Source organism: Leptidea sinapis, chromosome 3 (assembly GCF_905404315.1).
Source record: "Leptidea sinapis chromosome 3, ilLepSina1.1, whole genome shotgun sequence".
NCBI classification, from domain to species: domain Eukaryota; kingdom Metazoa; phylum Arthropoda; class Insecta; order Lepidoptera; family Pieridae; genus Leptidea; species Leptidea sinapis.
Genome location: NC_066267.1, coordinates 10,103,114 through 10,117,309, shown reverse-complemented (window position 1 = coordinate 10,117,309; position 14,196 = coordinate 10,103,114). Strand labels below are relative to the sequence as shown.

The following is a 14,196-nucleotide window of genomic DNA, read 5'->3' as shown; positions in this document are numbered from 1 at the left end:
ACGGCCGTTTTCAATAACATACCTCTAGTTTCGGATATATTGCTGTCACCGTTTAATGACAAGATCTTATCTATCCATAGTTATGTCCAATATAGTTTAACGGTCGTTTTCAATAACCTATCTACCCTTAGTTTAACTTACGGATACATTGCTGTCACCGTTTAATAACAAGATCTTATCTAGCCATTGTTACGTCCATAATATAGTTAAAGTCCAATGTCAATAGGTTATTGAAATGTAAGTAAGCGTTAAAGGATAGATTTGTCTACCTCCAGTAAGTTAAACTAAGGATAGATAGGTTATTGAAAATAGCCGATTGATAAACAACTAATTAATTGTAACTGTTTTACGAAGTTAAGACGACTTTCTTACTTTTTCTCTAGAACCTGGTACTCTGGGCTGTCTTCCTTGATGTCTTTGTGGAGTGGGATCAGTGATGGAACCAAGTTCAAGGTGTTGTCTAGGAGATCACGACCCAACACCATATGACTTATGTACCTGAGAAAAAAAAATAACATCAGGGATTGCTTAGACTAACATACTAGATGGTTTTAAATGTCAGTCTCAGTAAAAAAATAAATGATAAAATGTTATTCTTCCTTTATTTATTAACAAATCTGCTTCGTGTTTTTTTATATCTATATTTTTTTTATTTTTAGTTATAATATATATCTTAATATATATAAATTACGTGACAAGTTGTTTGTCCTCGAGGGACTCCTAAACTAATGAACAGATTTTAATGGGGCTTACTTCATGGAGTGCAATTTGGTCCAACTTGAGAGATAGGATAGTTTTTATTTCGATTTGTTACACATAATTATTTTTATTTTTAATATTTGTTTTGTATGGACATAATATCTATGCGATAATTTAGTGACGCACGGTTTGACAGTTCCGCTGTGAAACAATTTCATTACAGCAACAGGGAGCATTATTTACGAAATAATTCTTGATGTTCTGAAATATTATTGGCAAATTCCTATAAAACAGTATTTTTATCAGTTTAACAGTATATATTGTTATCTACATAACAATGTCTGTCTGGGTAGGTAGTATATCTATACTAATATTATAAAGCTGCAGTGTTTGTTTGTTTGAACGCGCTAATCTCTGGTACTACTGGTCCGATTTGAATGATTCTTTCAGTGTTGGGTAGTCCATTTATCGAGGAAGGCTATAGGCTATGTTTCTTTTTCAAAATTAGGGATCCGTAATAAAATTGCTATTTTGTAACACAAGGTGTAAAATCGAAAACCTATTTTTGCGTGCGCTGCAAAAACTATTGACAATAGAACAAAATGATGTACAGGCTATAATATAGGCAATATTTTATTACTTATTAAATTTATTAAATTAAAATTATCGCGTGAATTATACTTTATATGGAAAAACAACGTTTGCCGGGTCAGCTAGTATATAAATATATATATAGTAGTAAAATGATCGCATAATGCCTTTATTTTATTTACGGTATGTGTGGAATAATGCATATACTGTATTGTAGTATATCAATAAATATAACAATGTTGTAACTTACTAATTTACATTTTTTTTGAGTTACTCGTGTAAGGAATTTAGTAATTGACTTTTGAGTATTTTTGTTGCATCACTTTGCATAATATATTTGTAATTATTTGTAAATTTAATTGAAAATATGAAATAATTCTGTTTTGAAAACAGCAACCTTAGTGTTTCTTGCTCGTTCTTCTCTAAGGAAATCTGCTTTCCGGACGAGCTGTAAGAAAAAGTGATATATTTCAAATGTAATGTAATTTACCTACGAAATAAAATATTTTTGATTTGATTTGATTTGATTTGATTTGAACTTTACCTAACACCGTTATCACGGTGGTCCGGTGAGGTGTTTTACCTCATCCCTGCCACTAATTTCTATTTTTATATATTATTTATATACATTTCACATTTATATAATAATGGATGAATGACGTTATTTGGTAATGATATGTATAAAATGTGTGTGTGTACTTGTATGTATGCACGCAAGAAGTTATACCTACTTCATTGGCCTTACGAAGCAAAAATCATTAAAAATCAATTCCTCGTGCTATTCTACGTTTTTAGAAAAAACAATGTTGTTAAAATCTTCCAAAGATAGTTTTGACAATTAATTATTAAATAATGAATACGGCAGAACCCTTTGCCTGTCTTATATTGGACGAAGAAACCAAAAAAAAAAAACAAAATAACGAATGACGCAAACGTCAGAAAATTTGAGAAACCAACTTCAACCTGTTACTTTTGTGTTACAGTGACGCGAGCATCTTAAAATTTCACTCTCATCATTTTTTTATAACGCGCCTAATAATCATTAGTGCTGTGCGACGCATGATAGAAGAAGATAAGAGAGTGACCTATCAGCAGATACGGCAAGCCCAGGCATTCGTATGAGTCAAGTTCAAAATATATTACACGAACATTTAGGCGTCAGGAAGCTTTGTACCAGATGGATTCCCCATACTTTTACCGATGACCAGAAACACCTTCCATTGGACTGGTGTCGCCAAACGTTCAACGGTGGTGACTTAAATGCTGTATTTGACATCGTCACAGGTGATGAAAGCTGGATATATTGCTACAAACCCAAAACCTAAACACAATCAGCTCAGTGGGTGTTTCCTTTCGAGGATCGGCCTACTAAGGTAAACAAAGGAAGAAGTCAAGGAAAAAAGATGATTGCCTCATTCTTTAGTCGGAAAGGTCATTTCGCGACAGTTGGAAAAAATTCGACAGCAGCGCCCTCGAAGCAGGACCCTCCTTCACCACGACAATGCTTCAGCGCTCTCCGCAAAACGGACTGTTGAATATTTGACTATGGCAGGTGTCGAGATAATGAGTTATCCGCCATACAGTCCTGAGCTGACGCGATTATTATTAATGTGAATGTAAGTTTGTTTTTTACGCTTACGTTACTCTACCGAACTGATTTTGATGAAATTTTGTACAGCGACTGAAGCTTGGGAATGGACAAAGTCTCCAAGGACTATCCCGGAAATCCATGGTTCCCGCGGGCTTTGTGAATAACTGAAATTCACATCGATGAGCTGTAACCATACCAACAGTAAGATTAGTTTGCCATAGCAATCTTGCTTGAAATAAGATTCATATTATATGTTGGGAACGGGAGCGAAAACGGGAACCGGAACTGGAATAAGACATGAGATAATCATCAATTTCAAACTTGCTTATTATTTTTAAAAACCCTTTATCTAATCAAATCAAATCAAATCAAAGCAAAATCAGTTTATTCATGCAGGTCACGGAAATGACACTTATGAATGTCAAAAAAAAAATCTTATTGAATCTACCGCTATTTCGTAAAGGGTTGAGCTAATGAGAAGAAGTAGCAAGAAACTCATTGCCACTCTTTTATATCAAGATTTACATTCACATCGATTTACAAATCATTTCAATTACAATATAATATGTAAAATGTAAAATGATGCAACAAACACACTCAATCGTCAAATAGTCAATGTCTTACACGAGTTAGGCAAAAAAAGTAAATGTAAATTGATACAAAAGTGATTGAGTACAGTAGCTGCATCATCCACATACACCATAAATACTACTACGTGGACGAAGTCGCGGGCATCAGCTAGTATTCAAATAATTTGTCGTACGTTTGGTTCGTACGTAACCAAACACTGTATTTCTACCCACTTCGGCATTTCTATTTACTCCTATTTCTACTCCATGATTATAACAGCTTTGATGTCTTGACTTGTTATTAAATTTAACGACGCAAAGACGGTAACAGCAGTGGCAAGCTAAAGTGATTAAATATATGGTAAAATGGATAATTTGAATGAAATAGCTTCAATTTATGAGCCATTTTGTACGAATTTTTGTTTAAAATATCATTTCGAAATTAATAGATAAATTTACGCACGTCATTAATAAATAAAGGTGATTGGATGTTACTGGAGCACTGGGAAAAATATTTTTACTAATTTTTATGCGAACTATCTAAAAAATGGGCTTAGTTTTACTAGAGTTGGGTGTTATATAGATAGAGTTAGCATCAATATCATTAGTTAATGAGTTGTAATAGTATAAAATAAATAAGTAATAATAGTTAATAATTGTAACACCATAAAATAGGGGATGGGCTGAACCATAATTCATAATATCTATGGGAAATTGAAAAACATTGACTTGAAATGTCGCTCTTTCAAATCTAAACAGCTTTCTTAAAATGCAATTATTGGGGTTGAGCAGGTTACCAATTACTATAAAATAGATCCTGTAGATGGAGCCACAACCTGAGAATTAAACAAGACATATCAATATTTACGGTCATTGCGTCACTCGGATGGTTTGCTCAGTTGGTAAAAGCGCTCGGACGGGACCCGAGAGGTGCGAGTTCGAGTCCCGCATTGTCTTTAAATTTTGGTATAATTAACTTGTGGTGCCAGGAAGACCTGTTATAGTTAATAAATCATTGTATTTGTTGGATGCAATTACTAATTATGACAGTAATCACGACCACCATGTTCACGAAGCATCCCCTTACACAAACAATGAATTCAAGCTCTAATTGTTTATCCATCCAATATACGATAATTTATATTTATACAGTTAATTATTTATTACTTTTTAAGAAATAATTTATATTATTTAAACATAAATTATATATTGGATGCAGCACCTTACAAACTAATGTTTTGTATATTACAGCCATTGTAAAATACTCTATTTGATTGAAAAGAGTGGCCGTTGAGTTTCTTGTATGTTCTTCGTACGAGCTCAACTTTTTTCGAACATAATATGGTAAATTCAGGAACTAAAATGACACACTAACACAAACGTGCGCATCGACGAGAAAGATAAAGTTTATTTGGTTATGACTTTGACATAACATAATTTTATTGAGGTACTACTAACACTTGAGACTGTACAACTTTATTGAGTAATTTTTTTTTTTATTTATAACTAGCTGACCCGACAGACGTTTTTTCCGTACCTTATAAATAAAATACTGTTTTTTATGAATTTAATAACTTAAGATTTATCAGTCTACAAACCGTTGGTAGTCAAATAAGAATTCTAATAAGTTATTCATTTGAAACTATTCTTAATTGATTTCGACGGGGGACACATCAAAGGAAAAACTTAATTGTTGTTTTTATTTTATTCCGAGCATTTTCATATTTATTCACCTTTTAAACCTTCTCTGGACTTCCACAAATAATGCAAGACCAAAATTAGCCAAAGCGGTCTGGCCGTTCTCGAGTTTTAGCGAGACTAACGAACAGCAATTCATTTTTATATAGGTATATAGGTGATACATAATTTAAGGAAAAAAAGGAAATGCTTACTCACCTCTCATGTGCCCGTGGTAGCAGGTATCCTCTTGCAAAGTAGTTGATACCAAGCACTGAAGCGATTCCTTTACACTCAATACTGCGAAGTAGATTCTTGAATCCAACTAAATATCTGCAATAAATAATATCATTTTCTAAATGCACAAAAGGCATAAAAGGCATTTATTTTCTCAAAACCTTTAGAATTGTTTTTGATGTCATTTCTATGCTACTACCGCTTCGGAAACCAATGGCGCTCTAAGAGAGACGAAGCGGCGCAAGAAACTCTCCCAGCATAATTTTTTCGTGCTCTTTACAATTTAATATACAATATTGTTCTGTCATTGTTATTGCTATAAAATAATCGTAATCTAGTCCCAGGCTGTCTGATCACTAAGATATTAAGTGAAGTAGTAAGATTTACCACAGAGCCATTTTCTTAATAAAACATTTAAATTTATTTATAGATACATATAGATATATATTTACCCTTAAAGCTATTACGTATCTTATGAAGCCTACTAGAATTAGTTACAAGCAATGCCTTATTTCTAGTGTTATTATAATAAAAATGATTATTAAGAGCAAAAAGGTGACGATTTTTTTGAACGTTCATTTTCATAAATGTACTCACAATGGACAGTGATAAAAAATGCTAATCAGAAATATCATTTCTATGACATATGAAATGCATGATATTTGAGTATGACTTAATTAATTGAACGCTCTTTAAAAAAATTGCGTAACTTTAAATATTATATAATATGCTGTTGGAAATGTGGTCTACAAATTTATTTATGTTCTATTAAATAAGTTTAAGTTACAAATTTTGGCATGAAATCAATAAAATATATAAAGTGAGAACCCGTCAAAATAATTACTTTGTTACAGTTCGCGAAGATATAATTTCAAAAACAAAAGTTTAAGTGAATTGAATAAAAAATTAAACTACAATCAATTTTTTAAGGGAGATTGACATACAAGGGCCATGGTTAAAGTTCTTGAGCGGTAACCGAAACTATTGCGCAGGTATGCTATAGCGAGACAAGCAGTAAGACTGTTGTTATAACATCAAAAATAAAACGTATAATTATAAATACTCCTACAATATGGGCATATATACCATGTCTGATTTCTTCTAGTTAGAAAATGCCTTCCAATGAAGCCTTCCGATACGTCACTCGAACGGTTTGCTCAGAGGAAGAGCGCTCGTACGAAACGTTCCTAAACGCATACTAATACAAAGTGAGATACAAATCGCGAGTGTTAGACGTAGCTTGTCACGCGCACTAGAGTAATAAACCTGGCTTGCTTTCATCGGTTTTCTAGCAAGAGGCTCCATCTAGACGTATAAATTATATAAGCAGGTTCCTTATCGTATCGTATTAGTCAGATGAAACTCATTCTTTTAATAACTCATGAAAATATTCAATTAAGTGTGACATTTAATAGTGTCATACTTCTTATTCATTTCGCGAAAACCATCGATGAGTCATAGAATGAGTTATGAATCTAAAATACGGGTTGATTAGTTTGACTAGCAGTCTAGTCAAACTTTTGTTGAGGTGAAAACTTCTTTAGCATCATTGTGATTTGTAAGTCTATGAAACGAAAATGCGAGATAAATGCGACAGACACGTAATAAATTCATAAGATTTTAAGATGGGAGACAAGAAAGTACTATTCAGTGTTTTGGTACCAGGCGATCATAGTTGAAGCCGAGATTGTCTTATGGATGACGCGAGTATACCTTAATATATTCTGACGTCATGCGCACGACGTAATACTACATAGACACCAGGAGAACATAAATATGGTAGCGGTGATAGTAATATCTTTCATTGCGGTTGAAATCATGTGTCATCGTAGCAACATGTACCAGGACTTCATATGCAGTGTATGGGTTCATGCACAGTGTAGGTTTCACTTCTGGTACAAATTTTTTTATTTAGCTATTTGCATATTCATAATCATATAAAAAAAATTACATGAAAAATTTAAAAGCGATGTTTTGCTGTAAGTAAAAATACTTATCTATTATTGAAGGAGGAATGAAGATTTCATTTTTTTATACTCTTTACGGGGAATCTCACCACAATTTCATAAAAAAATGGCTCTGTCGTAAATCCTACTACTCCACAGCTGAATATCTAAGTGAACGGACAGCCTTGGACTAGATTATGATTATTTTAATGTGCAATAATAATGGTTGTACAATATTGTGTATTCTATTAAAAAGAACGCAAAAAAAGAATGCTGGGATAGTTTCTTACGCCGCTTCATCTCTCTCAGAGCGCCATTTGTTTCCGAAGCGGTAGTAGTAGTGGTATTAGAAATGACATCAAAAAGAATTCTACATGAATCAATTTTGAGAAAATAAATGCCTTTTATGCCACACAGAGAATAATTCATTCATGATGACATCTAAAATATTACCTTTTCCTGAAAAACATAGCAATTTAAATAAACGGAAGACCATGGTATTAAAACATTTGATTCAACAATTACATAGAATGCAAATTACAAACATTGTTTTTTTTTCGAATGAATAATATTCATTCTGCAATATACGGCTGAAGTTTTCGTTTGAAGCACCGTCGAAAATTATTAAATTAAGCTTCCATCACTACTTTAATAAGAAAGCGAAAAATATAGAATCGAAAGCGTGTACTGTGACGTCACCAAGATGGCGGTTCGTATTAATTTGAACGCGCGGCATTAATATTACGATATACCTCGGTAAAATCTTCTCGTCCAAAATACCAGTATCTGAAGACGAGGATTATTACCCATTGTGTGTTGCCAGTAATGAATAACGGTACGCAGACGTGGTCGCTAACTATGGGCCTTATTAGGAAGCTCATGGTCGCTCAGAGGGCAATGGAGACAGCTATGCTCGGAGTTTCCCTACGAGATCCGTAGAATTAGAAATGAGGAGATCCGTAGGAGAACCAAAGTCATCGACATAGTCTAGTTGTTGCGAACCTGAAGTGGCTGTGGGCAGGACACATAGCTCGACGGACAGATGGCCGTTGGGGCAGTAAAATCTTCGAATGACGACCACGTACCGGAACACGTAGTGTACCGACGAGAACTTTGGAGGAGGCCTTTGTCCATTACTGGACGTCTTTCGGTAACAATAATTTCAACATAACTACAAGCTATTAACGCAAAACTAAAATATGCATATAAAACAGAAATCATTGTCGCCCAGTCTACATCTAGTCGACGTCATTTCATATCGAGGTTAATTCGTTTTGGCACCGGAGCATCTTTGATTAAGGCATCTGTGACGCAACGTACACTAACTAGGGGATAGAATCTAGATTACTTTGTCGTATATACCAATTGATAGGTTTTGTTGATAATATTATTTTAATATATTAAAAGTAAGGCCAGTATACAAAGTTATAGCTTCGGATAGAGAAGATTTTCTTTAGAATTTCATTTTAATTATATTATTGAAGAAAAGTAAATATCATTTACATACGTAATACTATAAACTTAGATTAAGGACTGGTCTCCGCTGCGCTCCAACTAAATACCGCACTACCTAAGAACAATAGCTTTTTGTTACGGCAACTATTAGATGCTTGTGTGCGTGTGGCATCTTGACACTCAATGGCATGTTTCAAATTTTGTAAAATGCACATCGGGTTTATTTTATATTGAAACTAGCTGACTCAGCAAACTTTGTATTGCCGATATTAAAATCGCGATACAAAAGTAACTGTTCATCGTAGATGGGTGAAAATTTTGAATTTGTATGTATTTTTTAATTCTGACTCATAATCAAACAAATTTAAAAAAATATGTCGAAAAAATTAAAAACAAAAATTGGCGTGGACCACCCCTAACATTTAGGGGGATGAAAAATAGATGTTGTCCGATTCTCAGACGTACCCAATATGCACTCAAAATTTCATGAGTATCGGTCAAGCCGTTTCGGAGGAGTTCAATGTTTAACACCATGACACGAGAATTTTATATATTAGATTAATAAAATACAATATACTTACTGATGATATGTGATCCCAGTGTCTTTCTTATTTCTTGTAGTATTCTTTTTACAAAGTTTAACTACGCAACCCGGCGTTTTAGTTTCAATTATTAGCAAAGTTTAACAGAACATCTGGCACGTCAACGCCATTGCTCGAGTACGCCCAGTTGGGCGTAGTATTATTTGACGCACTTTGCGACTACGCCTGCGGATACCAATCTTTAATCTAAGACTATGAATTTAATGAATCATACTGTATTTCGGTGACGTGACTTTGTCTGTTTCGAACATCGTGAACGTGCATAAAGAAGTTTTAACTACCTACAAATTGTAACATTGTTTACCTCCAAATAGTGCTGCTATCTGTATCCTTGATCTCCTTGGTGAGATGAGTTAGTAACGCTGCGTTGGCATTCGTGTACCATTCCACCACCTCCGACATTGGTGCACCCGGATTTATTTTGGCCCTTCAAATAACACAATATATTAATAACATAAACTGGAGGAATCAATTGGAAGAAAACAGGTCTAGACAGGAAGACTTGGAAAAATCTGGAGGAAGCCTTTACACGTTGAGAGATCCTATAAAAGTAAAAACAATGATAGTTAACATGCTAATTAACATATTTTAAGATTATTATAACATTACTAGCTGACCCAGCAAACGTTGTATTGCCATATAAAGTAAAAAAAAAAAATTGGGGTGTAAAATGTAGATGCAACCGATTCTCAGACCTACCAAATTTATCGTACAACAGTTATTGTAAGTATTGATCCATTGCCATCTTGCAACCCTATAGCGGATTTGTGGATGTAACAGAATAATATAAAAACCGCGATGCAAAAATAGGGGTTGATCGTAGAGGGTTGAAAATTTAGGGTTGTATGTATTTTTTAATGTTGTATCATATAAAAAAGAAAAAATTACGTCCATAAAAAAAAGGGTGGACCACTTTGTACCAGTGGGAGGCTCCTTTGCACAGGAAGCCGGCTAGATTATCGGTACCACAACGGCGCCTATTTCTGCCGTGAAGCAGTAATGTGTAAACATTACTGTGTTTCGGTCTGAAGGGCGCCGTAGCTAGTGAAATTACTGGGCAAATGAGACTTAACATCTTATGTCTCAAGGTGACAAGCGCTATTGTTGTGCCGCTCAGAATTTTTGGGTTCTTCAAGTATCCTGAGTGGCACAACATTGTAATTGGCAGCCTGCTCGTCTCGTCCGTTATTTTCATAAAAAAAAAAGATATCATCTTCCCATCGATTTTGGGTCTACTTTGACACCGCTTGCCAACAGGGCCGTGCCACTTTATTGCCCAAATAGTCCACATATTATCTGCATAGCGTGAACGTGAAATATGGCCTGCCCATTTCCATTTCAATGCTAGCGCATGTTGAAGAGCATGCTTAAGATTTGTAGTAGATATATTTTCATTTATTAAATTATGGGCCTTTCTTATCTTACGGATGTTCCTCTCCATTTTGTGCGCTGTTCTAAGTAGTTTGTTTTTAATTTAGTTGGTAGAGAAAAACACATTATGCCATCAAATAGTCAGAAATAGTATAGTAGATTTTACAACGAGTGCACAAAACGAATCATTTTATCCGAGCACTTTTAGCAGCCCGAGCTGAAGGCGAGGGCTGATAGTACGGTCGAGGATAAACTCTGTTTTTCATTTCGATTGCGAGGAAATAAAACAGTAGTATAACATGGACATTTTTAAAAATTTTAGCAAATTTGAAGAAATTAATAAACGCACGAAAAACAATACCTGTTTCCTCCCCCCTCACCCCTTTAATATCTTACGACATTGATATTAGGCTTGGGCTCCAGACATATACAGCCTACTAATAAATTCATTTTGTAATATATATTTTATTTAACTAATTAAATAACCTACCGTATTTTAATTTTAATATTCTTTTATGTCTTAAAAACACATGAGGCAAATAAATAAAAGTAAATATTATAAAATCACAAATTCTATCTCTGAACTTTTTATTGTGTTTTGCTGTATGTCTCATTTTCTTTGCCTTAATATAGATACGTTAATGCACTTATGCTCAAAAATAGATTATGTGCAGCCTATATCGTGCACAAATAAGTAATTTCAGAGCATGAGAAGTGAAAATGTTTATGAACGAAATATTGTTATTCATGTTTATAACACGCAGTTAAAATGTTCAGTTATTTTCATTACGCAGTGTTTTCAAGTCAATGTAGGGCCCACCCTAAAATACCCATTGTAGCCCCAGCTACAATGGGTATTTTTTTATATTGACACACTTTTACACATAATATCTTGCCCCAAACTAGGCAGAGCCTGTATTGTGGGTTCAAGAAAACGATATAAATACTTAAAGATACATAACTCCATCCATGACTCGGAAACAAACATCCATATTCAACATGAAAATGTTTGCACCTAGAGTATTTCGAACTTTCGGCCTATTTAGTAGGCCTTTTATGCCTTTAGGAGGGTACATAATATAAACAATATATCCTCAAAATATTTAAAAATTTATATCGTATTTGTGAATGACATTCTTAAAATGTTCACGAATTTCGGTTATGTTTTATGTATTTTCGGCAAAATTGAAAAAAATATTATCTGATTGCAAACTGAGTCTTATTTCCAATAAATATATTTTGTTTATCGTGTTTTTATCACAGAGTTCATAATATTATAATTTTATTACATCTAATTAAGGCGACACTAAATGCCAGCGACCTTGAGCGATATGAGTTCACGACTGCCGGCCCGCCATCTATTTAATAAAGCCAATATTTTCAAAATTCTTGGGTGGAAAACAGTTTATATGCTTACAATCCTCGTTATTCACATATAATCTGAATAAATGAACCTACACAAAAATGTACCAGCTATAAGAATAACTTTTCTGAGAGAAGTACCAAAAAATGTGTCACGCCATGCCAAAAAACTTGTTTAACTTCAAAGAAAAGTGGTAGTTCAAAAAGGCTCGGAGGAAGGAGTGTTAACTATAACCAACAGCAAGCATTAGTAACCTACAAATAAGACTTAAGGATATGTGTAACAGGATTAAGTAGTGTTGAGTACATACTTAAGAAGTTTCAACAGCATTATAGCTCTTATAGTTTCGGAAAAAAGTGGCTGTGACATACGGGCGCACAGACAGACATGACGAATCTATAAGGGTTCTGTTTTTTGCCATTTGGCTACAGAACCTTAAAAACGAAACCATGTTTGATCAATTCCCTTTTGAAATATCCAAACAAACAAATTATATATTTAGGAAACAAAATTTTGATCATCCTTACGTGGTCGCACGTCAAGTCGACAGGAAGAAAGTGAAAAAGTCGTGGACAAAAGCTAGTGTTTAAATATGTTTGGTATTTATTTCCGTAGTATTTAATATATCATAAATACCTTGTCCTAACAATAATATTGAGAATAGTTGTGTTAAAAGTTAGTTAAATAGTTGACTTTAGCTATTATTTAATTATTACATAATTTTTAGATCTGTGTGCCAGTACCCCCAATTCAATACCAACATTTTCAAAATTCTTGCGTGGAAATCGTAATATTTAACAGGTGCAAACAGTTTATATGTTTACAATTCTCCTTATTGATAACTAATGTGAGTATATGTACCTACACAAAAAAAGTACAAGCTATATAAATACCTTTTCTGAGAATAGTACTAAACAAATGCGTCATGCCGAGAAAAAACTTGTTTAACTGCAATGAAAATTGGTAGTTCAAAATAGCTCTGGAGTGTTAACTTATAACCAACAGCAAACATTGGAAACCTACAAATAAGTCTTAAGGGTATGTGTTATATGATAAAATAGTGTTCATAGCTCCAAATGGTGTAATTTCACTAATAAACTTGTCTAAAAATGCCTTGTTAGCGTGTTTTCTGCTTACCCTTCGCCTTAATATATTCATGTTTGTAGCGAATCATATGTGAATCGTTAAGAGCAACAATGAATGTTTGCTTAAGAATTTATACACAAAACTGTTAACTTAGTGGTCAAAGAATCCATAATGACTCACCTTGGTTTGCTTTTAAAGCGACTCATGATTCACTACTCTTTTAACTGTTTATAATTTCACTTGAAACAAGGTAGGATAAAACTATTAAAAATATATTATTTAATGGTTTTTTATGATATAATAATTAGGGACGAGACGAACAGAACCTTCAGCTGATGGAAATTGATACACCCTGCCCATTACAATGCAATGCCGCTTAGGATTAATGAAAACCCCAAAATTTCTGAGCGGCACTACAATTGCGCTTTTCACCTTGAGACTTAAGATGTGAAGTCTCATTTGCCGAGTAATTTCACTAGATGGTGTATAATAATAAGTATTTAACCCTACTACAAGATATAATCTTCTTATGCCTACTATTCGGATAAGTCGAGTTAGTATGTCTTTTATTGGGCGGTGTAAGACTTTTACAACATGATCCCAGAAAATGCACAAAACAAATGCATTACCAAATTGTAAAGAATTGTAAAATACGATTGTGTGGTAAAGGTTACTATAACATAAATTATTTTCTTAAGAATTCCAAAGGCTGAATGAGAATGGAGCAAACGCCCTCAGTCTATTTAATTATTAATTTTATGGCACGATTTTTTGACGTTCTATAAGTGATTTTGAATCCTATTTTGAATAAAAATATTTAAATTTGAGATTTACTCTGTGCTTTTATTATAACAAATTGATAAATATTGTAAAATTATATTTTTAGAATACAATTTTACTTAAGGCGCGGACTGACTAGAATTGTATACGCTTCAATATTTGTGTCAATCAAGTGAATAAGCTGCATATGGGGCATTTATTTTAGTGATTTTCTTTTGTTTATTCAAAA

General features: G+C 33.6%; 1 protein-coding gene across 1 annotated transcript in view; it reads right to left on the bottom strand.

Moving 5' to 3' along the window:
* The window catches only part of LOC126979617 (receptor-type guanylate cyclase gcy-1), a 93,099-nt gene that overhangs the window by 44,405 nt on the left and 34,498 nt on the right, over positions 1–14,196 (bottom strand). Inside the window, exons 5-7 of the mRNA XM_050829048.1 lie at positions 9,672–9,794; positions 5,347–5,460; positions 373–498 (exon numbers count right to left, since the gene is read on the bottom strand). Coding sequence (XP_050685005.1) covers positions 373–498; positions 5,347–5,460; positions 9,672–9,794 — 363 coding nt within the window. The remainder of the gene's footprint in view (positions 1–372; positions 499–5,346; positions 5,461–9,671; positions 9,795–14,196) is intronic.